Below are 24,621 nucleotides of genomic sequence, written 5' to 3'. Positions count from 1 at the left end.
TGAGGTCACATGGACAAATATATGTACTTATAATGAGATTATGCATCATATGGATAAATATGCTTTATTTTATTATGCATTCAATATTAAGCTATATTATTTCCATATCTGGACAAGGCTGCTGGGGGAATTGAATTCCTGTGTGATCCCTTCTTTTTTTTTAGAACCAAAACAGAAACCTGTGACTCATCATTTATCCTCCTAGAAACAATGACTCACCAAAAGTCATCCTCACTAGATACTGTAGGACTAAAACCAAGTGTAAAGTAAAGCACACGACCCAAACTAAAAACCTGTATTTCTCAATAAAAATAAATGAATACATTTTTAATAAATTACGTTGAATCAATGACGCGTTGTTAGCTTGAAGATCAGTTCACAGTAAAATAGTATTTGACTCTTGCATTATCCCAGGAAGTGGAGTGGAAAAAACAGGTTTCTGTTTTCTGTTTACTGTTCAGTGCTCAGATCTGGTCCAGAGCCCTGTATCCGGTAACTTTGCTCGCCCACACAAATGAGCGCAAACAGACTATTTCCGTATCCGCTTTGGAGCGGATATGCAAACTGCAAAGCAAATGGATCGCGGCCAGTCTACACCTGGTGCGTCAGGTAGGCATGGACACGCCCCGCTGAAACCTCAAACACCCGGAAAAAAACTCCCAACAGGTACACTTCCCTGTTCTGTTCAGACCACAGGAACGGAACTGAGCAGGACACACGGCGAACGAGCGTTTTTATATATATATTGACTTTTTTTTTGGTTGCAGTTTGTGAAAATACAACGATTTGTTTCCTGCCGTTTTTACCCACGACTTATTGTTGTTGTTGGAGACAAACAGGGATCTTTTCTGGTGGTTTGACGACACCACCAGGCCTCACGACAGGTTCACCTTGTTGGAGAAACACTCAGACAAACAACCAGAGACTTGTTGTAACTCTTTAAACAAGATGGACTACACGGACAGTGGCATGAGATACACTCCCAAGTCTGTCAGATCCGTAAGTTCTGTGTGTGTGTGTGTGTGTGTGTGTGTGTGTGTGTGTGTGTGTGTGTGTGTGTGTGTGTGTGTGTGTGTGTGTGTGTGTGTGCGTGTGCGTGTGTGTGTGTGTAAGAGAGGGATTTGCATGTAGTTTTATTTATCCTTTTACTGTGTCTCTTTCTGGCGTGCATGTGATTCTCGACCTTCTTAATTTCAAGGACCCTGCAGGCAGTGATGGAAGAAGTACTCACATTTTGTACTTAAGTAAAAGTACCAATACCACAATGTAGAAGTACGCTGTTAAGAATAAAAGTCTGGTGTTCAAAATGTACTTGAGTAAAAGTACAAAAGTATCGGCATCAAAATATACTTAAAGTACCAAAAGTAAAAGTCCTTGTGCAGAATGTGCCATTTCACAGATGCATAAAATGTAAAAAAATATATACACATACATATATCTTTTGAAAATTGCAGATCTACAAGCTCACAATGCGTCAATGTGAGTTTGTAGATTGGCTATTTTCAAATGGCTGAAATGTACATAGGGCTGAAGTGGTTGATGTATGTTATTGTTTTGTAATAGTAAAAGTACTTTTACTGTACTTCAGTACATTTACTTAGTTACTTTACGCCACTGGTTATTGGTGTGCGTTTGTGTTAAAGAGAGGGATTTAGTTTTATTTATCCTTTATTGTGTCTCTTTCTGGTGTGTGTGGTGCAGCAGTAGGCTATAGCAAGGACCCCAGGCCACTTTGATATGCATTAGGGGACCCTCCCCATTTGATTTGACACGATTTTTATCTCTGACCCCAATCTTCACTGTAAAATGGACATGGGACATTTGTGCATTCTCTGAGTTACAGACCCATAAGCTGCTGTTAGGGTCTGACTGTAACTCATAAATATCAACTATTTTATTAGCTGGGGACCCCCTGCCCCCCCAGGGCCCACGGGGGTCCCTGGACCCCACATAGAGAACCACTGTATTTTGAGATTCTTGAGACAAACATGGTACCGTTTCCAATCCAACCCCACTTCAAAAACCTTGGCAGTCATTGTACTTAATTGTCTTAAGTTTCTAGGCTCTAGCCTACTTGATGGCAGTTTATTCCAGTTCTGGCACAAAACTCTTATTATTGGCACACTGGTTTGTCTAAGGATGCATTATAATAATGAATGAAATTGACTAGTAAATTGGTCTACTTTGAGAAATACTAAATCTTTGCCATGTAATTATTTCAGACCATCCAAGAAGGTGCATCAGCAGTGATTGCTTCTTGACATCATTAAGATTGGCAGTTACTATATGAGATGCCCTGTTCTGCTGCCTCTAATGTTTTTGTCCTGTCATTTGAACACGAAAGACTTGCATATCAAATAAATACAAAAATCCTCTTAAACAGTCAAAACAGTCATTTATAAATGAGGGTACTGTACTACCACACACATTTGATTCAGCTTGTATGATATATAGAATCAAGAATCAATTGGGGTATATTTGTCACTCAAGCATACATATAAGTACAAGCAGCGAATTGTTGGTGTGACATGGTCCACAATGCTGTGCTGAAACAACAATACAGTATGTACACACAAGATAATAAGAATAGTACTGTATAAAATGAAACGAGAAATAGTTGTACGGTAGATGATCAGCTAGGTCCTATATGTTGCACTTTGACAGTACTGCAACTTCAGTCATTATAACGTTGGACTGCCACCGCACCAAATCTGCTCTACAATGTCTCTATAGTGTAGTTGCATAGGAGATCAGTTCAGTCAACTAATGAGGTACCAACTGCCAATGCCTAAATTCCAATAGGTTCGGCCGTCGTGTTGTGACATGTTGACTCGAGAGTCCATCCTCTCAATGAGAAGAATAACAGTCCACACCCTCACATAATGTGGGGATAAAAATAGATCTCACAATCAGTGTTGACTCACTGACATGGTTTTATGCTGCAGCGCCTTGCAGTCAGAGCATGCAAAAAGACAGCAAACTATATTCAGTAGGTTAATTCCATGTGTACACAATGGATCCAAATGGACCATTTGTTCTCTCTTCAGAGTTACAGGTCCATCCGGTTCCATTAATACAGTCGTCTGAGTTAAATAACAACACTGAGGATTTTACTGTGTATATATTACACGCGACATCTTGCAATAAATGTACGTTGTAATTGAGTAAATGACAGCTTAAATATTAGAGTACAGGCCTAGGGTGGGACGAGTGATCCAAGGCCCATGGATGAAACAGAGGATTATTTACAACCTGTGCACTGTGCAGTATCATTCGATTAACCGACATGAGCATGGTTAAGTCGTGACAGGTTCTAAATGTCGGTACATTTTCCGTTAATTGCCCAGCCCTAATGTGTGCTAATAGACTGATGACACAAGACGGCAGAGTGACTAGTTATTCTGTTATTATTCTGATATGACACCCTGCCCTGCTACAAGTCAGACTGCTGGAGTTTTAAGTTGAGCCGTGAAGAGATTGCAAAATACTGTAATGGGGCTCTCCGTCTGTACATTTGTATTTATGTCGCTGTGTCTGCAATGACTACAGAATTTTTAGAGGATGGCTGTTAGTTCTTATGCTCCATCATGGTCCTGGAATCAGCTCCAGAAAGACATTAAACTGGAGCACATCAGCCCTTTGGGGGTGTTTTTTTTTAAACGTTTACTTTTGTAATCTGACTTTTAAAGTCTGAATCTTTTTTATACTGAAGTGAGGTGTGCAATTGTTTTACTTGAGTTTATATGTCATGTGTAATTTGGGGTTTGGCTTTGTGTTTTATTATATTTTATGTTGTAATTCCTGTTTGCTACTTCCAGTACTTGGCCAAGGATCCCTTGTAAAAGAGATCAGATAACCATCTCAATGGGACTCACCTGGTTAAAAAAAAGAAAGAAAAGATACTAGGCCATGAAAATTTATCTTCTAACTCAATGTCTGACATGGTGCAGGTTGGTGGGCACTGGTCAGAATTTAATGTCATAAATATCAGTTATTAATTAAAACATTGTTATATACATAATGTCTGAACTATTCATGGTAGAAGGATGATACCCATTTCATTTGAAAGCTTGCTTCAAGCCATTATATCTCCGTGTATTAAGTTTCCAAGGTGATATAAGATAACGATGAAAATGGACTTCATATTGTGGCATTTCATGCCTTAAATTGCACACTTCTGGTTAATAGTTCAGTTGAGGTGAAGCCCTCATGGTTGTATTTTATTGCATTGCATTGCATTCTTTCTTTCAGAGCCATGTCTATAAAACACTTGAACCCTATCCCTATTCTGGGGCTAACATTCAATTAAATGATCCATTGCGACACATTGTGAGCTTATAGATCAGCTATTTTAAGCGTTAGATATTTACTGTGTAGAGCGAAAACAGAAGGGGTTGTTTATATTGCCATTATCTGCGGGCCTGTCCTGAAGGCACTACTGAATTTCTACGCTGCAACAATGTAGAGGAACTTTTGAGATCCACCTCAGAACATGTTTACATACTGCAGTCGTCACTCACCGCCAGTTCAACTTTTATCTAACACCAAGTGTTGTTTCCTTGCTCTTCTATTTAGACCCTTTGTTTTAACAGTACTATTTGACAAGATATTACTGCCTGAAGCTCAAAGCTTAATGTCTCCTCTGAGCATGCCGCCTTGACTCACAAGTAGAAATAGTCTCCTATGCAGGAGAGACCTATATCCACCTCAGAACATGTCACAAAAAACACACCAGTCAAATGAGTCAATGCTGGTGTGGCCTTGTGGTGGCCTTGTGGTGAGAGTGAACACCTCAGAAACAAGAGGTCACAGGTTCAGTCCCAGAAACGGTTACAAACTGTCAAATGGGTCCTTGAGCATGATCAAGAGCAAGATCATTCATTGCCGAGTGAGCAAATACGTAAATGTAGATATTTAGGCTGAGTGAAACCTGGATTATTTGTTGAAGGCCCAATTAATCATGGTGGGTGTCTTTGTGAGTGAGCATTGTATCTATCTACAATAACATTAAGGCCACCATAAAATGGTGAAAAGTGGATAGTGATCATGTTTCATGGGTGATTGTGGTTACATGGAGGCCCCGCAACGTCTGGACAGCTTCCCATAACCAGTTCGTCTCGCGGTGCCAGACAATCATTCCACTATAAATAACCCTGTAAATGCAAGGTACAGTAGTTGACTTAGAACAACCCGTAACAAACTTACGACTACTGCATGTTACCGACACCACCACCACAATATGACGGACCGCCCTAAAGACTTTGGATTGATTTTGCAATGCAGTTTTGTTTTACTCTTTTAATGTTTCCACCCAGTTTTAGCAACAAAACCTGGGAGATTATCTTCGGTCTCTAGTTGAGCCAAACGTTTAGAGACTGACTTGTGAGTGTATGAACCAGTCAGTCTTATGTGTCACTTGAATAAAACAACAACAATGTAATTAAGAAGAATTATAATGGGGCGACCCAATAGCCAAAATGGTTAGGGTGCACCACATGGGCCCAAAATAGCCTCCTCTTCAGTGTGGCCCGTTCTCGACTAATAATTTCACATAGTTAATCTGTCTAAAAGACATTTACAATGATGATGACATGCCCAAAATAGGGACACCAGGTTGAAAGAGGTTAAGGAGGCCCAGAATTACTGGCAGCGGCCCTGGACGTGTGTGTGTGTGATATGCTCAGGTGTTTGTGCGTGCCGTGCAGTCTAGAGTCTACAGAAACCTGTTGTGGTTCCTGCCCACACCAGCAGCAGAGGGTTGCCTCCAGCAGGTTTGACAGGAATTGTCAGAACTGAAACTTTTTTGTTCCGTCTCTCTCCCTCCCCCGCTCTCCTCGTTACCTCACAAACAAGCACACAGCTGTGAGTCATGTCGGGTGGAACGGACCCTGCGTAAGAATCCAGCCATAATGGACAGATAGAGAAGGGAAGTGAAGCCGTCTCTTTTCATTTGGAGAGTCATGCTTGCCGATCACGAAACATTCATTCAACTGTTATTGTTTACATACTGCAGTCGTCACTCACCGCCAGTTCAACTTTGATCTAACACCAAGTGTTGTTTCCCTGCTCTTCTATTTAGACCCTTTGTTTTAACAGTACTATTTGACAAGATATTACTGCCTGAAGCTCAAAGCTTAATGTCTCCTCTGAGCATGCCGCCTTGACTCACAAGTAGAAATAATCTCCTATGCAGGAGAGACCTGGGTTTAATACCCAGGAAGGACATGCATCTTAGCTTTAAAATTCCTTATTTTTATAATTTGATCCATGTTTTTTAATGCATTTTTGCCTTTATCATTTTTAGTATACCATGGTGATCCCCATCATAACCACATGTTAAAAAGATGTAAAAATGTTAAATGGATGTTTAAAACCAAGGTTCTATAGTTCTATACTGTAGGTCAGTAAAGCCTTGTGGCACATTCCTAAAATACACACTCACATACAGTACATGCCCCCCTGCTATCACTTATCTCATCTAACAGAAAGCTACATTGTTAGAGAAACATTCCTTCCATACTGTCTTCAAAGATCATTGTTTCGAGTTGCCACCGAATGCAATGCATTTCTAAGAGGCAAACAAACATTATTGTTCCTAGTTGCCACCGTTCTGTTTGATATATTGTAGGAGAGGAATGCATTTGTGCTGTTCAAGGGCCATGCCGTTATTAGCTATAGGTGTGCATATGTGGAAAAATAATTAAGAAATGATTTAACTGCTTTTTTTTCCTTTTACATGATTGAATATTGCAATATATGTAATATAATGTGCAAGATGGCTTTGCCTTTACATAATCTATTATTCAGCTCTAGTCACAGCACAGTCTGCACAACCTGGAAATACCTGCAGAAGTGAAAGTGAAACCCAGGAAGTTGTATTGTATATTTCTTTCAGTGAATATCTTTGTTACATCATCGCTCTTGTGAAGCACTTTTGTTCTACTTATACGTGAAGTGAAGTGAAACAATAATTCATAGATTATAAACATTCATTTAATGAATAGAGAGTTAGACTGTCACCACACTAGTCGACATGTCCCCAAGCAGCCAGTTTGGCAATGCCACCTGGATTCTTTTTGTATAGTGCAGCTCCCCCACGAACACCACCTTGTAATTTGTGTATCTTCGTCTCTAGACCCTATGTCGTGTTTTCCTCTGACACCAGTTGCTGCCGGTGCTTACTTTCTTGGGTTGATATACAGAAAAATGGCAGATGAGTTCAACCCTAGTCACAGTCTTTGTGTCTCTTCCAGGACATGGACTGGGACACCTCTGAACAGTTCCTGCCAGCATCAGACTCCAAGAAGTTGGAGAAGAAGAAGGGTCCTGGCAGGGTCGGGGCTGTCATCGGCATTGTGATTTTTGCCGCCGTTGTTGCACTTATGACTGGCCTGTTGGTCTGGCATTTCCACTGTGAGTAGTCCTCCCCCTAGTGAAGAGTCAAAGTCAGATTTCTAACGCCCTCTTCACAGGAACAATTACTTTAGAGAATAACAAATGATATGTAAATATTTTTCTTTGCTCTGTTGCGACTGTTCCTTCAGCTAAGATAACATACATGGCCTTGTAGCCGTGGTTCTTAACTCTGTGGTTTTGGGATCAGATACTACTGCTAGTTTCCTACCCCACCAGATGGTTAATGGGTTGTCATCTCTGGTTCTGGGGCTTCAGATCCATTACTTAATTAAACCACAAACTAATGCCTAAACCCATCCATCTCTGGCTGTTCATGCAATGCATCATGGGTACTTTCCTGCAAACCGATTCATTCTATCTGCTATCCTTTACTATTCTCCAATCTCCATGCTAAATAACTTCAGTCTTCACGTGGTGTCTGCCTAGGTCTATGAGTCTGTGATTAGTCAGTTGAAACCCAGAACACCAGAACTCAGAACACCATGTTTCTAGTGTAACATAACATGTGTGCTGTGTGCCTTTTGTAACCATTCTAGTCCGTAAAGACGTACGTGTGAAGAAGATGTACAGCGGTTCCATGAGGATAACCAACCAGGTGTTTGTGAATGACTATGAGAACCCAGACAGCGAAGAGTTCAAAGCCCTGGCTCGCCAGGTGGTCACACAGGTAAGACCACTTGTCTGTCCCGCTCACAAATGAAACTTCAAATTAATGATGATCCCTGTAACAACAGTTTAATGAATGTTCATTCATGATCTGTTGTGTTTTCATCTGTCTTTCTTAGCTTAAGGCCATCTACTCCAAGACACCACAGCTGTCCAAATGTTATGTCGGCTCTACGGTTCAAGCTTTCAGGTATGAAAGTGATTTAAGGATGCACCAATTTAAGATAAATTAACCAATCCGTGCTGATAGTTTAGAAAAACATTGACTGATGGCAGTAGTTTGCTATTTAAGCTTCTGTGAATTTCAGTTTCACCTATGATAACGTATCATTCCCAAAAATATGTTTTGTGGAAATTAAGTGAAGATATGCAGCAAAATGTAATGTTTATTTTCTACCCAACTGTCAGTTATAGTTAATCAAATCAGAATATGTAATAGTTTTATAATTACGTTTCAAAAATATATTACATTGCATACAACAAAGTATAAATGGGGCTTATGGCTGACTTTCCGTCTCCTTTGATGTCCCTAGTGAAGGGAGTGTGATTGCCTACTACCTGTCTGAGTTCAGTGTACCTAAAGGTCAAGAAGCAGCGGTGGACAACGCCATGACCAACATGGACAAGCTAGTAGAAAAAGAACAGCGCTCTAGCAAAAGACCTTCCAACTCTCTCCAACTGGAAGAGGTCACCTCCTCAAGTAAGACTGTAGGCCAAGCTGCCAATTTCTTATTCGTATTCACAGTCATAACCTACGGCTTGTTATCGGTATACAAATATAGTAGGCAAGGCAATTTTATTTATATAGCACATTTCAACAAAGCAATTCAATGTGCTTTGCACAGAACATCAAGCAAAGGAAACACAATGACATTAGGATGCATAAAAGAAAAGTAAAAAATAAAATGCAATTACAGTACAGAAGAGAAAGAAAATGACTCAATGAATGGCAGCGGCAAACAGAAAGGTCTTTAGTTGTGTTTTTTTTTAAAGAGACCTGCAGTTGTCTGGGAGTTTGTTCCAGATATGTCGTTTATTTTTTAATTTAGGGACAGAGGGCAGACCTTTCCCAGATGACCTGCGAGATCTGGATGGTTCATGATATCACACAAGATCAGAATATGTATTTTTGCCCTATACAGTTATGCTATTGACCTATATTGAATTCATGCTTTCTGGTGTTGTTTTTGTTTTGCAGAACTGGACTCCAGATTGTTCTCAGTCAAGTTTGCCAGTGAGTTTTCTGCTTTTACATATTACATCCTTCTCTTTCTTAAGAAATATATTATTTATGCATTATTTAATTCAGAACTCATACAGGTGAACACAGAAGTTTATAGATGCTTTGACATGATTCAACTTCAATAGAAAGACCAGAAAGAATTTGACATACATTCACAGTGTGGATTTGTGTTTACAGTACAGGTTCAGAACAACAATGGTGGCATTTACACGCAAGAATGCTTCAGGCAGAAGTTATGCATTCAAGTGTTTACAGACCCAACATTAGCCCAGTGAGGGGGAAAAAACATGGCGTTTTAACCAGGCTGAAATCTCGGACAGGTTTTAAGGAAGCTGAGAGGGAGTCGGTGTAGTGGAGACAGTGGGAAAGTTAAGATTGTAGGGTGGGCGGTGGATTACTGAGTAAGAGCATACACCATATAAATAAGGCCACAGTCTTTCTTGCAGCTGCCCCTGGTTCAAATCTGACCCAAGGCATTTTACTACCTGTCATCCCCCTCTCTTTCCCACCTTAGCTGTCTCTCTCCCCTTCATATATCTGAATAAAACAAAAGACAGGGTCTCATAACGGCGGGGCTTCCCTGTGAATCTCTGATATCATATTGTCCAAATATGGAGGGGCGGCGGGATGGTGGATCTGAGATGATAAATTCACAAAATGTGAAAGATATTCATAGAAAGTAGAATATTCACATTATCTGAAAAATATTCACAGAAAAATATAAACAGTAGATTATCTGAAAAATATTCAGGGGCTTACTTCCGTGGCCTGCTGGTAGTGTGTATAAGAAATGTGATGGGCCCAGTGTTTTGAGAGATTAGCTGTGGACACACACACACAGATAGATTCTCTTCTAGACCGCTCATCTTCTCGGAACGGCGGCGTAAAAATAAATACAGTATAGATGGTAGGAAAGCTCAACGTCTGCAGGAAGAACGATGGCATGGAATCTGAGATAGAGGCAGGGGAGACGCAGGCCAGCAGGCACTACAGTAGCATGTTTCAGTCCTGTAGTTAATAAATGACTGATGTGGCCCCTGTGACAGTGATCTTAAAGGGACAGTGTCACACTGTGCATGTCAGTTCATTGTTGATGGTTATCATAGACTACAGGAAGATTGATATTTTTGATACAATCCATATTGACAGAGAAAAGTCCCCCTTCAGTCTCTCTTTTCTCTGTGTTCCTAAAATTCCCATGATGCATTTCACACAATTTCACAAAATAACGATCAAGCTGATTATAGCTTGTCCTCCCTAGATAAGTGATCCTCAACTTCCAGTTTAATTATGCATTAGGCCACAAACCCCCATTTATACAATCTGTATCTCTTGGACCCCAATCTACACTGTAAAGTCCTCACTCTGAGCGCATACTATCAAAGGACTCGGAGGTGGTCACCGAACCCCAGTACTTTGAGAACCACTGCTTTAACCACTAGTTCTATACTTAGTTGTCCAGAGGCTATATTGTTTTCCCCAGGATGTTTGGGGGAAGAGGAGAGCTTGTTTTTAGTTTATAATGCAGCGTGGTCCCTCTCTCCTCTCTAGGGCAGTACAGATTCACAGAGCACACCCGGGAAAACGTCATAGGAAAAATCAAGTCCCGGGGGTTCCCCAACACACCGTACGAACCCGACACGTATACCCAGTGGCTGATGAGAGCGGACGCCGGACACGTTATCAAGCTGAAATTTGACACGTTCAACCTGGAGGAGGACTGCAAGAAGGACTATGTGAAAATCTACGACTCGCTGGTGGCCATGGAGAACAATGTCATGGACGAGTGAGTCTTTGGCACTTTACCCCCTGCCTTTTTCGCTTGCACACCACAGCAAGTAGACCATTAGCTTTCTTGCATGTTAAACACTTGTGTGCTTTGCCGTGACCTGTACATCTCATCTACCTCATCTACAGTGCATCTTTATGGATTTAATAAGTGTGATATTTTTTTCTTTTTTTCCCACAAATATGATTACAGTCATGACATACAATACAAAGGCAAAAACAACAATAAGTCATTGATACAAACGTTGCAAGATCAGCTAGGAAAGTGAACACAAAAGGACAGTTCTTGCAGCTTTCTTATTGTTTTGATCTACTGCTTGGCTTCAATTTCAGACACAATAAAAGAAGGGTTAGAATGACTAAATTTGGATTTATGTATTTGAAATGTAGCTAGAATAATTATAAAATTAATGATGTGTACCTAATTGTTCTTTTCATTATTGTTGAAGTCAAACAGTACAATTTGCCAGTAAAGACAAAAATCTGAGTCACCATTATCAACAACATACCGAGATACATCCTTCCAAAGATTGTTAGTGTGGGTACAATTCCAAAACAAGTGTGAATTTTGCAGCAGAAGTATAGAAAGGAGGTTCTCTTGTATTCTATGCCCTCTGCTGGTCAGATTAGATACATTTAGATTGATTCTGTACTAAGGTCATGGCTACCCGGAGAACTGTCCGACATGACAAAGCATAAGATAGGAGGAACAACATATAAAATAGGTATTTCATATAACGACATATAAGATGAGATGTTACAATGCAATGAATTCAATGCAATGATTGGTGGTCCTTTCAACAGGATATGTGGCTACTTCTCCCCCCTGGCGCCCCTCACCTTCCTGTCGTCCAGTAATGTCATGTTGATGACGTTTGTGACAGATAATACCACCAACTACCCCGGCTTCCAGGCTGAAGTCTCACAGATTCCACGAGGGAGTAAAGGTTAGACTTCAGCTCGTCTCTCCTTATTTATTTAATTACTTTATTATTTTTGTTTATTTTGACACATTTTCTGCTTTTATGTAGTCAGGGAACCTACAAAGTGTTTAACCCATTAAAAGCATCTATCAAATTTTAGCGTTTGCTAAAATAGCAGATATACTGTACAAGCTGCGACCTTGTACAACTGCTAGATTAAAAAAAAAAATCTTGAAAACATTTAAATATTTTTTACATTTTTAAACAAATCATCTCATCTGGGGGTCCCTGGCACCAAACATTTTCAGATGGGGGTCCGCAGCCAAATACATATCAATTTGGGGGTTCCTTGGCACGAAAAAGTGTGGAAAAGTACTGATTTAGAAGGCATTTGTAGAATCGGCCCCAGGTGTTAATGGGTTAAAGTAATATTTCACCCCAACATGACTTTTTTTCTTCTATCATTGTTTCAGAGATGGCATGTGGGGGCCAGCTGACAGGAGAAAAGGGTACTTTCACATCTCCCAACTTCCCAAATTACTACCCGCCCAGAACGTTCTGTCAATGGACTATCAAGGTGAGATGTTGGCACTGTGATCACCATACTACACATGTACTTGTATACCACTGCTATGCCCGTTATCATGCTGTCTTGTCGTGCTGCTCTTTAGATGTTTTGACACTTCACCACAACAGAACATTGATGCAAAGTTTGGTTTTATTTGCACATTTTATTTGATGCCCTATTCGAATGCCCATAACTGTTTGTGTGTGTGTGTATACTTTAATTTATGTGACTAAATGCTAAACAATGACGTCAAACCAATATAGGTTGGTTAATTTCCATGTCATTAAGGCCCCGTTTAGACGACAACGGTCTCTAGAGAAAACGGCAAAATAAAATATCAGATGTGCCTTCCGTATATGTGCTGCAGTGTGCCTACTGCAGCGGCTCCGCCTCGTCTCCATGTAAACAGGCAATACGGGAGAAACCGCATAACGCAGCAATTTCATTGTGTAAACAAACAGCTGTGATAGGAAGTAGAACGGAAGTGGCACTACGCATGCTCTATCTGGCAGCGTGCCACCTAGCCACCTGGCATGCACACTACAGGGTTTTCAATCACTGTTGCGTCTCCGTGTAAACGCAGAATAAAAAGTTAGAACCCAACGGCACTTTGCCGTTTTCTGTTTTGATCGTTTGATCGTTATTTACTGTATAAGACCGTGTAAACGTGGCCTAAGTCTCCATATGTGTATCTCCCTTGAGGTCCCTCATGGTAAATCGGTGAAAGTGACGTTCAACAAGTTCCTCTTGTCTGAGCCAGGACAAGACAACAGTGCCGCTTGTGCCAAGGACTATGTGGAGATTAAAGGGAAGAGGTCAGTCCATATCCGTAAGCAGATGCGTCGAACGTGATCTGCTTTAAAGTGGGATATCATTTCACTGCATATCAAAAAAGAAAATAATTTTTCAGGTTGGGATACCAATTTCATCCAATCATGAGAGAGAGAAGTTGCTTATACAGGATTATACAGGATAAACAAGTTAAATTGGAAGTGATGAAACTTATAAATGAGCAGACAAAATTGGCACTGGAAAACAAGCTCATACATTATTTTTGTGGGGTTCTCTCTCCTGACTGGATGAAATTTGTATTGAGTTTTTCAACAATGATCTGAATATTATTGAGCTTTAACATTTTAACAATAAGTGTTTTGTTTTAATCAAGAAATATCACTTGCAATATCACCTTTAACATGTGTCTGGGTGTTTGTGTCCTCAGGGTGTGCGGGGAGCAGCCAGATGGTACGGTGACAGAGACCAGTGACACAAACGAGATCAGCGTGCTGTTCTACTCGGATGCGTCCTTTGTGGACCGAGGCTTCACCGCCAGCTATGAGGCCATCGACTCCAAGGACCGTAAGTGTGGGAAACAGCCCGGTCACTTCTCTATCGTGATTTGTGATAATGGTACTACGGGTGAATGGTGATAATGATGGTTTCTTTGGAGCCATTTTTGTCATTTCAAATCATCACAATACTCCACCCCATGCCACGCAATACTTTGTTGATGAAAATAAAATTGACATAACACAGGACTGACTTAGTGAGACTTTTTTTTTTTTTTCACGACTTTCAACCTATCTTCATATAATTGGTCCTAACTAATGCTCATTATAATATGGTGCCATTTTTGTCTACGCGCTCTGTGTCTCAGAGGAGGGCTGTACACAGTTCAGAAACCCGCCTACCAGTGACATCATCGATGCACCAATCTAATAGAAACTGCAGGCTTTCTATTCCTGGACAACGATGATGTCACTGGTAGGCGGTTTTCTGAAGTGTCCACAGCCCTCCTATGAGACACAGACCAAGTAGGAAAAAAATGGTTCCATTTTATCATGAGCATTAGTGAGGACCAATTATATGAAGATGGGTTGAAAATGGGTGAAGTCGTCCTTTAAAACCTTTTTATAAACTTCGTCATACGATGATGAGTGATCTACAAGCTCACAGCGCATTAGCATCATTATTAGAATTTGTCTTTTTCTGTCCTTTTGAAAATTTTACAAAATCTTCACCAATAATGCCATGCCCAAAATAGGGACACCAGGGTTAATGTGGTTAATATTCTTTGTTGAAAAGTGTAATGGTGTCGGTGCTCAGTCAACCTTCCTAGCGTTAAGCTCAAAACAAAAAGCCTTGCTCAGCGACCCAGTTCAGTTGAACTGCACTGACCTCTCTCTCTCTACAGCGTGCCCAAAGAAGTTCCAGTGCAAGAACAATCGCTGCATTAATATGACCCTCAAGTGTGACGGCTGGAATGACTGCGGAGACATGAGTGACGAGCTGAACTGCAGTAAGTGCAAAGTCCCAACAGCTTTGTTTTGTTTGAAAACACATGACTGCTGTTATGCTAACTGTTTTTTACATAGCATTTCTAAAGAATGCTAATGTTTATCTTATTTAAGCTGCAATCAGGGACTTATTGTAATGATCAAAACATGATGCTAATCTATCTGTATGGTAGAGTTATGTTAATACAAAACTAGTGCATCTATCTCCTTTGGCCAAGAGAGGATTCCCTCTTGGATGAGGGATATGTCAACTTTCCCACACGGTTTGAATCCCGGGTGTTAAAGTTGCAATTACCTTAACAGTCAGACAGGACATACTTATATATACAGTATATTGTGTTTCCAGAATGCAAGTCGTCTGCCATCCAGTGTAAGAACGGATTTTGCAAGCCCATGTTCTGGCAGTGTGACGGAGTCAATGACTGTGGTGACGGCACAGACGAAGAGAACTGCGGTAAGACCCTTTAACCACTTAAACCTTATGTACTTAGTTGTATACTTAGACCAGAGGCTACATTGTTCTCCCCAGGAGGTTTGGGGAAGAGGAGCGCTTGTTTTTGTTTACATCAAGGCTGGTGCGGCAACAGCGCAGGCTTGAGGATTGCAAGCCGCCCCCCTGAATGAGCTGCTAGGCAAGCGAGTGACCTTGCGTGTTGCCATGATGTTGGTAAGCCGTGCGAGACGGAATACTTTATCACATGAAGGAAAACGATTGCTCCCTTCTAACCATCTCAGCCAAGCACAAGCCGAGTCCTGCCCAACCAGCCTGGGGAAATCATTAAATCAACCCCTGATCTGAGTCAGACAGGGGTCTATACTAGGCTAGTGGACCTGATATTTTCAGCTAATATTGGCCCCATGAATAGGGTTCATGTGGGTTAAGATGACAGAATCTCAACACAGACATGAAGGCTCACACACCTATTCCTTTTCTTCTTTTTTTTTTGTCTTCTGGTTTGTTCCTGTAGGTACGTCGTGCAAGCCTGGAGAGGTGGTGTGCAAGAACAACAAGTGCGTGTCTTCGAAGAAGCGCTGCGATGGCCGTGATGACTGCGGGGACGCCACTGATGAGATAGACTGCAGTACAGGTGAGTGTTCTCTCCGCCTGCACTGTGGAGAATTAAACCAGGCTTAAAATAATGAATGAAAATTCATTCTCTATTGGAAAAATGTATTGGTTTTTATATCTGTGGCACCACAAAATGGCTGCCACTACTATGCCCTATAGGGCACGTGGACACCATTGAAAGTAATAGGGCAACAGAAAAGAACATGGCGGCCACGTCCATTGAGTTCAATGGAGGAGTGGCGCCCTGTTCTATTAGGTTCCTTAAGCTATATAATGACATGCCCAAAATAGGGACGCCAGGTTATGAGTGGTTAAACACAGTAATGATATAATTAATAATAATACATTTGATGTATAAACACACTTCATTAGTTGGAAATCCAAAGGTACAACGGGTTTAAATGCAGCAAGGTATTGTGGGGAAAACAATAGGCACCAGCATTTTCTTTTGGGCCAGCATGTGATTCATGGATTTGGGGATTGATCGCTTTCTCTTCCTCTTCTCCCCAGGGGCAAAGGGCATCACATGCACTGACATCACATACAAATGTAAAAACAACAAGTGTATCAACAAGGAGAACCCTGAGTGTGACGGCACTAAAGACTGTGAGGACGGCTCCGACGAGGCCAACTGTGGTACGTTATACTACACTGTTTCTCAGCGTTGGGTTTGAATGGACATTTAACTATCAGAGTATGAAAGATTTAGGTCCCAGAGATTAAAAAAAAAAGAAGTACTAAATAGGGTGCAAGGTAAATATACAGACTCTATAGACTCTGAGTCTGTTGTGGAAATTGTCAAATATCCTAAATCAAATATACATAAAATCTATGAGGATGTATCTATGCACAGGGTCCAAGGAATGGTACTGTGGACCGTGTACATGTCAAAATATCTCTCCATTGCTTCCCCTGTGAAAGATGACCCCCACGATCGCATGTCTATCAGTGCTGTCGGGCAGAAATGTTGTTTCTCCATATTTTTTTAAATGTACATTAATGCCCTACTTTGTTGCATAAATAGCTGATCTTCAAGCTCACAATGCGACGTGCTGTGAGCTTGTGAGCTGCAATTTCTGAGAGATTTTGAATGTGAAAGTCTGTCTGTGGGTTTAAAAAAATATTTAACCTGAATGAGAGCTTGTGACTAAACAATAACTACATTGGATCCATTGGAACACAGGTTATTTTTTCCATTTCCTGAAAAGTAACGGTTTTGGACATTGTACATGGTTTCCGCGACGATATGATTGAATCTTCGCTCATATTCAGCTGTTGAGTCGGTTAAGCTGCCGTTCGTTTTCATTTGACATTTGAGGATGGCGTCTCATTTCAGATTGCGGGAGGAGCAAGTTCAAGACGTCACGCATCGTGGGCGGTCAGGACGCGGAGGAAGGCGAGTTTCCCTGGCAGGTCAGCCTGCAAGCCAAAGGCTACGGCCACGTGTGCGGAGCCTCCATCATCAGCCCCACCTGGCTGGTCACCGCCGCGCACTGCGTGCAAGACAAGTGGGTTGACCGTGAGCTTGTATATCTGCTATTTTTGAGAACCACTGAGGCTGATTCTACAAATGCCCTCTAAATCAGTTGGTTCTCAAACTTTTTTGTGCCACGGACCCCCTCCATCTGAAAAGGTTTTGTGCCAGGGACCTCCGCAGAAGAGAAGATTTGTGTAAAACAAATCGAAATGATTCAAAATGTTTCAAACACTTTCAAGATTTTTTCAAAATAGCAGATGTACAAGCTCGCAGCATGGCACGAAGACGTGACACGCTGTGAGCTTGTGTATCTGCTATTTTTGAGAACCACTTTTCTAAATTCTAAGAGTTTTCTGAAAAACCTATGTTGCTCTATCTATCTATATATATAGATATATAGATATATAGATATATATAGACTATTCCTAGATCTAGGAATTTATCCGAGCTGGATAAAGGCATAGATAAATCCCTGTATTTGATCCAGAATGTATTTTCTGTGCCATGTCTTCTCCAGGTTCGCCCAGCCAGGCACGTGGGAGGCATTCCTGGGTCTTCACATCCAGAAGAGCAACAGTCCACACATGGAGAAGAGGAAACTCAAGCAGGTCATCCCCCACCCGTACTACAACGCCTTCACCTTCGACAACGACATCGCGTTGATGGAGCTGGTCAGCCCCGTCACCTACAGTGACTACATCAGGCCCATCTGCATGCCCTCGCCACAGCACGTCTTCCCCGTCGCCCAATCCGTGTGGATCACCGGCTGGGGCGCCACTCGCGAGGGCGGTGAGTTGATCTAGTCAAGTCACTCTTTCATTTATTAATTATTTCCATTTTCCCAAAGAATTAAAAAAGTAATTGAAAATACACAGTCTCCTCACGTATTAGAAGGACAATATCAGTCACCAGAACCAAGAACAGGTGTTTTCGATGAATCCATCATGGTTAAAATGGAGTTTGAAGTTACAATGGGTTTGTATAGGAAGGGGAAGGGGTCTGATAAAATGAATATATCAAATATCTAAATAGTGAATAATGCAACGTAAAAACTGTCCGGGGTGCTCACAAAAGACGATAAAATGACCCCAAACATGTTTGAAAGTGAAATGTCCCTTTGTGATTAATTCCTAACATATTTTTGTAATTTTTGGTTCCGGGGAGACACCAATTTAATCTTTTGGGTCTCGAGCTGAAAAAGTTTGCAAACCCCTGCACTAGAACGGTTCAGTGGGTGTGGAACTAAGGATTAGTATACTGTGCATGGAGAATTGAATTGGCATAACGATGCAAGATACAAGTGCAATTAAATAAATTGTAGTTGAATTGCACGACGTGCAAGTGTTGAACAGTAGGTTTTAATGATGCCGCTGTGGGTGTGGGTCGGTGGTTGAATTTGAGACCACACGTATTCTAATGTGTGTGCGTGGGTGTGTGCACTATGCAGGATACGCAGCGGCGGTGCTGCAGAAAGCGCAGGTTCGCATCATCAACAGCACGGTGTGTGACCGCCTGATGAACGGTCAGATCACCTCTCGGATGCTGTGTGCTGGAGTGCTGACTGGAGGAGTGGACGCCTGTCAGGTAGACAAACTGTTTACGCTTCAGTTATACGCTGTCTCGCCTATAGGGCTGTCACCATTACAACATTTAAGTTGACGATTCATTGTCACACAAATAATTGCGATTAACGATTTAATCGTTTTTTTTTGCATTGAACATAAGCGTTGAGCGTAATAAATAATTGCACATGGCAGATATGATAAATAAATAGAAAAATAGCGGAAATAGCTACAAGCTTACAACGCGTTACAAAGTCACACATTATGAGCTTGTAGATCAGCTATTTCTGCCATTTTTGGAAAATGTTTCAAATGTATGAATATTTTTCAACATGGAAATGATTATGATGATTATGCAAATTATTTGCGATTAGGCGAATAATATGTAATAATTGCCACAGGCCTAATCGCCGATGTCAAAAATAGCCGATCGACAAGCTCACAACGTGTCACAACGCATTGTGAACTTAGATCGTCTACTTTCGCCATGCAACGCCATGGTACGATGAAATATAAATCAGGCTTTACAAACACATTTACAAAACATGGAATAACAGAGAGCTGCAGCACAAACACGTTTCAAGGTAATGCACACAATCTAAGTGATGATTTTTTAATTGTGGACAGACCTCCTGCTTCAATAGACATACATGTATTAGGACTGATGCCGCTCCAGTGAACACCAGTGGCCACTGTGGTGTCTATATGTAAATTTCTATACTTGCCAACACCCTGTTGAGCAAATAAAGGAACTGTGTGTGTGTGTGTGTGTGTGTGTGTTTCTATCAGGGGGATTCTGGTGGTCCTCTGTCCAGCCCATCCTCCGGGGGTCGTATGTTCCTGGCTGGAGTGGTGAGCTGGGGTGACGGCTGCGCCCGACGAAACAAGCCGGGCATCTACTCAACAGTCACCAAATTCATCGGCTGGATCAAAGAAAAGACGGGCGTGTAGGCTATGGAGGGAAACAGCCTAACAAAATGACACGGAATGACAGCAGCGAACATCGGATGACGAGCAAAGTAGCAGCACGAACTGTCATAACATTCCAGGACTGCTCCCCTGCAGCCGTCACCGCAGCACGGTCTCAGCATCACTCCTGCATTGGATGACGGACTGTTTGCATTCGCAACAATTTTTTTTTACGTCCAATGCAATTTTAAGGTGTGGAGACATAGTGGGTTTTTTGTTTTAATATTGAAATGTAAATAATTGTTTTGCTCTGGCGCCTTAAGCTGTCTCTGTTTTGCAGCATGCTTTAATAACCACTTGAGCCCTATTTTATGCTTTGTCTTACCACTGTGTCGCACAGAGAAAATAGCCTATCTACAAGCCATGCGACATGTCAGACATAAGGAGCTTGTACAACTGCTATTTTGTGCTGCTATATTTGCTTTTTTCCGTCTATAATGGCATGCACAACATAGGGATGCCAGGTTGACAGTGGTTAAAGAAATCAAGCACAACAAAGTAGCACATATGAAATATACATATTTGGTTTAATGATACTGATAATGTTACATATGTGCATGAAGGACATGTCGTGCACATACTGCTCTACATATTTCCCCCTCTCCTTGTCTGACAATTCCTCAATTCTTCTTTCAGTCGCTTTATGTGAATTGCTTTTTTTGTCTTGATTTGTACAATCAAGCTTACGTTGGTCTTACCTCCTATGGTTTGGTATGTCGTGTGTTCAGATTAGCATCCTGCACAGAGCTTTGACGTGAAGGGATTCAAAGATGTGATCGGTGATGTGATGTGATGTGTTCACTTTTATAAACACGTCAGGCTTTTGTTTTTCATTTTAACAGGATGTGAAATGGCTTGACATCAGAACCAAACATGCAGAGTGAACGTTCGCTTCAGTTTTTATCATTTTTGTTGTAACATACTGTATGTTCCCTATGCACTAAAAGCGAATGAATTTAGCTGTAAAGCAGGTGAACTGTGCTGCCTCAAATCGTGTAAATATATCTTTTACAGTGCACATTTTTAAAATAAATGTACAACCAAGTCTTATCTGTTTTGATGTAATCAAAAGTTTTTTTGCCAGACATTGTTTTAATGTTTTCGTACTAGTTAGTGATGGACTATACTATAGTCTATAGACAGACTCTTAAAAGTGAATAGAAAGCATACAACTAGTAACTTTATAAGTGTGTATCTACAATGAGTATGCTACAGTCTGAAAAGGCAAGTAGTCTCCAAAAGTGAGACCGGTCTCAGGGAAAAACATGAAAGCAAATAATTACATGGCTTCGTTGAATACTAATTCTGATTGGTCAATGGACCCTTCGCTAAGCCCCACCCACTCCACTCTGTGACTGGTGGTGCGAAGTTAGTCACACCCAGGCCTGGCAGCGCCTGGCAATCTCTGCTTCTCACCCATTGACTTGCATGTTAAATGACGGCTTTTCCCCTTAAAAATAATCGATCATTTCAGCAGCAATAGCTTCAAAATCTCTTCTAAATCTAGTCAACAAGGCCTGCAGTAGGCTATGCACTGGACAAATGTGCATGACATTATTTCAATAAACTAAAAACACGGGAAATGTTAGAGGGAGTAATAGCCATGGATACAAGACGGTCGTCTGTCTCGACCGTCATGGATGAATTTCAACCTGGTGTTTGCACTTTCTCCATTTATAGCCTGTACATCTACAGAAACGTTCATATTTCAAATATAAAGTGCTTATCCCATGGCCACGGATGTTACATTTATGTACGTGCTCTCAAAAGTACCCGTATCATCCGTATTGTTAAATAAAAAGCATTTTAATCTGATCGGTGGCCATTTTCTCCATATGCTTTCAACAAAGCGACCCTATCGGTTGATAGGTGTATTGCACACTGATACATTATAACTCTGAGAAAATGGCCACCGATCGGATTAAAATGCTTTTTATTGAACAATACAGAATATACGGGTACTTTTGAGAGTCCCGTGCATCATTTTAACATCCGTGGCCATAGGGTAGGCAATTTATATTTGAAATCTGAACGTTTATATATATGTACGGACCGTAAATGGAGAAAGTGCAAACACCAGGTTGAAGTTGATCCATGACTCTAACAGGAGTTTTCATGTACCGCAGGGTAAGCCTACTGTAGCAGTTAATAAATAGACAAACAAATGAATGAATATACTTTAACATGCGGAATCCGAAACAGGCAGCGCTGTGATTCTGAATTTTGTTAAGATCACGGTGATTAGTAGCCTATTATTGACACCACCTGGGCGAGTGAGTCGTGTCGTGTAACTTTCCTGACGTTAAGCTGTGTATGTGTTCAACAACACAGCCATATTCAGCCTTGCAGTTTAAGTGCAGATTTCAGCTTGGGAAAAGCAGCCTCCAACGGGTTTGGGTACGTGGTTCATAGTCACCATTGCGTTATCGTGGTATTCCTATTCTTGCTATTATGTTGCAAATGATTGTGTGTGTGCGGGCGAAATAACATTGACAGCTATGGCAGGTGACGAAAGCTTGCCAGACCTATGCCAGGCTAACAACGGTTGCTAAGCTGGCATTGGACAATCGCTTTTGGGGTGGGGTTTAGCGAAGGGTCCATTGTCCGCTTTGATTCCATTAAAAATCCTTCCAAGTCGGCCATCCCACCCAAAATTGCATTATAAAACAAAATGCCAGATGCCAGAGGATTATTAATAAGTAGCCATGTAATAAGCACGATAATGTACCATAAAGTGAGCCGGTCATTTAAGAAAACCGACCGGGTGACAGGGCCGACACAGAGCTTCATTGGTAAATAGATTTCTGAATTTACCATACCATGTCCACCTCTGGGTCACTGAGTTGATGGACATGGTGCAATGAGCTTAGTGGGGAACAATTGGGACTATATGAAGATAACCGATGGGCTCTTAGATTGATTAAACACATGAAAATGTCACAGTAAACACAGTGTGACACCAAAGCATAGGCCTTTAGATGAATGGATAGATAGCCTATACAATAAAAACATACAAGGAGTTCCGAAACATTATTTATGATTCTTTATTGTTACATCCCATCATACGTATAGTATTGGAGAATACAGTTCCTAGGTTTCATAGATTTTGTATATCTTTATATGCAGTATGAGTAGTACAACCAACCATGTAGTCTTCAGTAACAAGTGCTCTTGCAGGCTTTCATGTTGTGTACAGAAAGTGCACGTAATACAGTCAAGTATTCAAAAGAAGAATCTGCACCTTAAAGCATCACTTGGTTTTAATTTGTCTTTTGGCTCATAGCTCATTTGACCTCGGAAAGGTCCTGATTATTTCACATTTATTGTTTCTCTATCTTTCTTGCCTTGTCTTACCGGTGAAGTGGACTGGCTTGTTTTAGTTGTCCCAAAAGACCAAAGAGTGTCTGGCTGCAGACAAGATGACAGTGGCCATGGTTCTTCTGACTATTATTTATACAGAGTCAATAAATGGATATGCCTAATTTTAAAAGTAATTTCACCAACCAGAGTGAACCATGCTGAGCTATTTCTTGTACATTTCTAACTGAAGCTTTGATTGATTGATTGATTGAATACTTTATTAGACAGAAATGTAAACAGTACAGTCATATACACTTGGTCTAAAAGGATAACACAAAAAAGTATTGTGGACTTGTTTCCATTGAGCTAAATATTTACCTGATCATTGTGAAAGACAGCACATGAATCTTAAAATATTTATTTATACATTTAGCTGCTCTTATGCAGAGAGTTGGACAGCAATACAAGAACTGATACAGACTCACTGATACAATTATTGGTATTGATTGTGATTATCCTTGATATTTAATAACATATTGGTTTCTGAAGTGCTAAGCCGCATGAGATAAAATAAGATGAAATTGTATTGATCCCTGGTGGGGAATTCCAGTGTAAACACTGAACATCATAGGGTTTGGAACATGAGAGGTACAAAAAGGTTTAAAAAAATATATATAATTAAGCTTTAGATTCTGGCACTAAAATGTTGTAATAGGTCTCTGAATCAGTTTAACTTGTGAATATAATACTGTTTATCAATACAGCATATCAACATATATACTAATCAATAATTGTTTTACTACTTTAATTCAAAAATCTGTCCTTACTGCTGCTAATGTTTTATAACTTTTTACTTGTATTAGATTCATGGTTAATATTAGGTTTTTGAGAGTTGAGAGAGATTAAGTTGAATACATTTAAGTCCATGATGTCTGCAGTAACACATGCTTTTGCAAGTATAGACATAATGTGTGCAGTGTGCATAATACAGTCAAGTATTCAAATGTAGAATATATGATTGATTGATTGATTGATGTACTTTATTTAGTAAGACATGAGAACAACAGTACTGTACATGGAAGTACAAATTCACAATACAAGGTCTACTAAACTGGAAGACTCATTAAGCACTGAGCTTGTTTAAGATGAGATCCCCATGCACACAAATCATGATGACATATAAGAGACAGACAGATATACACACTACTATACAGAACGTCATACTTACAGCTTACAGGTTACTGGTATGAAGAGTGAAAAATATGTACAAGAGAAGAAAAAAAACGGGGGGGGGGGGGTAGGTTAAGACTTAGACAGGGGACATTTTCGAATTGCAGCCTCCTGAA

At 40.7% G+C, this 24,621-nt stretch overlaps 1 protein-coding gene across 1 annotated transcript; it reads left to right on the top strand.

The window, feature by feature from the left end:
- Positions 1 to 660: 660 nt before the first annotated feature.
- st14a (ST14 transmembrane serine protease matriptase a) lies at positions 661 to 21,025 on the top strand. Its single transcript, XM_080429588.1, has 19 exons — positions 661 to 999; positions 7,254 to 7,413; positions 7,953 to 8,083; positions 8,202 to 8,272; positions 8,616 to 8,782; positions 9,281 to 9,316; positions 10,877 to 11,111; positions 11,918 to 12,060; positions 12,510 to 12,613; positions 13,307 to 13,419; positions 13,824 to 13,960; positions 14,796 to 14,900; positions 15,245 to 15,352; positions 15,867 to 15,986; positions 16,478 to 16,603; positions 17,304 to 17,475; positions 17,962 to 18,233; positions 18,892 to 19,028; positions 19,796 to 21,025. Exons 1-19 carry the CDS (start codon positions 949 to 951, stop codon positions 19,955 to 19,957), a joined length of 2,550 nt encoding a protein of 849 aa, XP_080285714.1. The 5' UTR covers positions 661 to 948; the 3' UTR covers positions 19,958 to 21,025.
- The last annotated feature ends 3,596 nt before the right edge of the window (positions 21,026 to 24,621 follow it).

This window comes from Gymnoscopelus braueri, assembly GCF_963280865.1.
Source record: "Gymnoscopelus braueri genome assembly, chromosome: 5".
NCBI classification, from domain to species: Eukaryota; Metazoa; Chordata; class Actinopteri; order Myctophiformes; family Myctophidae; genus Gymnoscopelus; species Gymnoscopelus braueri.
Note: the sequence above shows the minus strand (reverse complement) of the source record. Positions and strands in the feature narration are given on the sequence as shown.

Bases quoted from the DNA above. Each gene is read 5' to 3' on its own strand.
- st14a (XM_080429588.1), top strand. From the start codon at position 949: ATGGACTACACGGACAGTGGCATGAGATACACTCCCAAGTCTGTCAGA. The intron at 11,112-11,917 runs GTGAGTCTTTGG...TCCTTTCAACAG, and splicing joins GAGAACAATGTCATGGACGA to GATATGTGGCTACTTCTCCC. The intron at 13,420-13,823 runs GTCAGTCCATAT...TTGTGTCCTCAG, and splicing joins GTGGAGATTAAAGGGAAGAG to GGTGTGCGGGGAGCAGCCAG.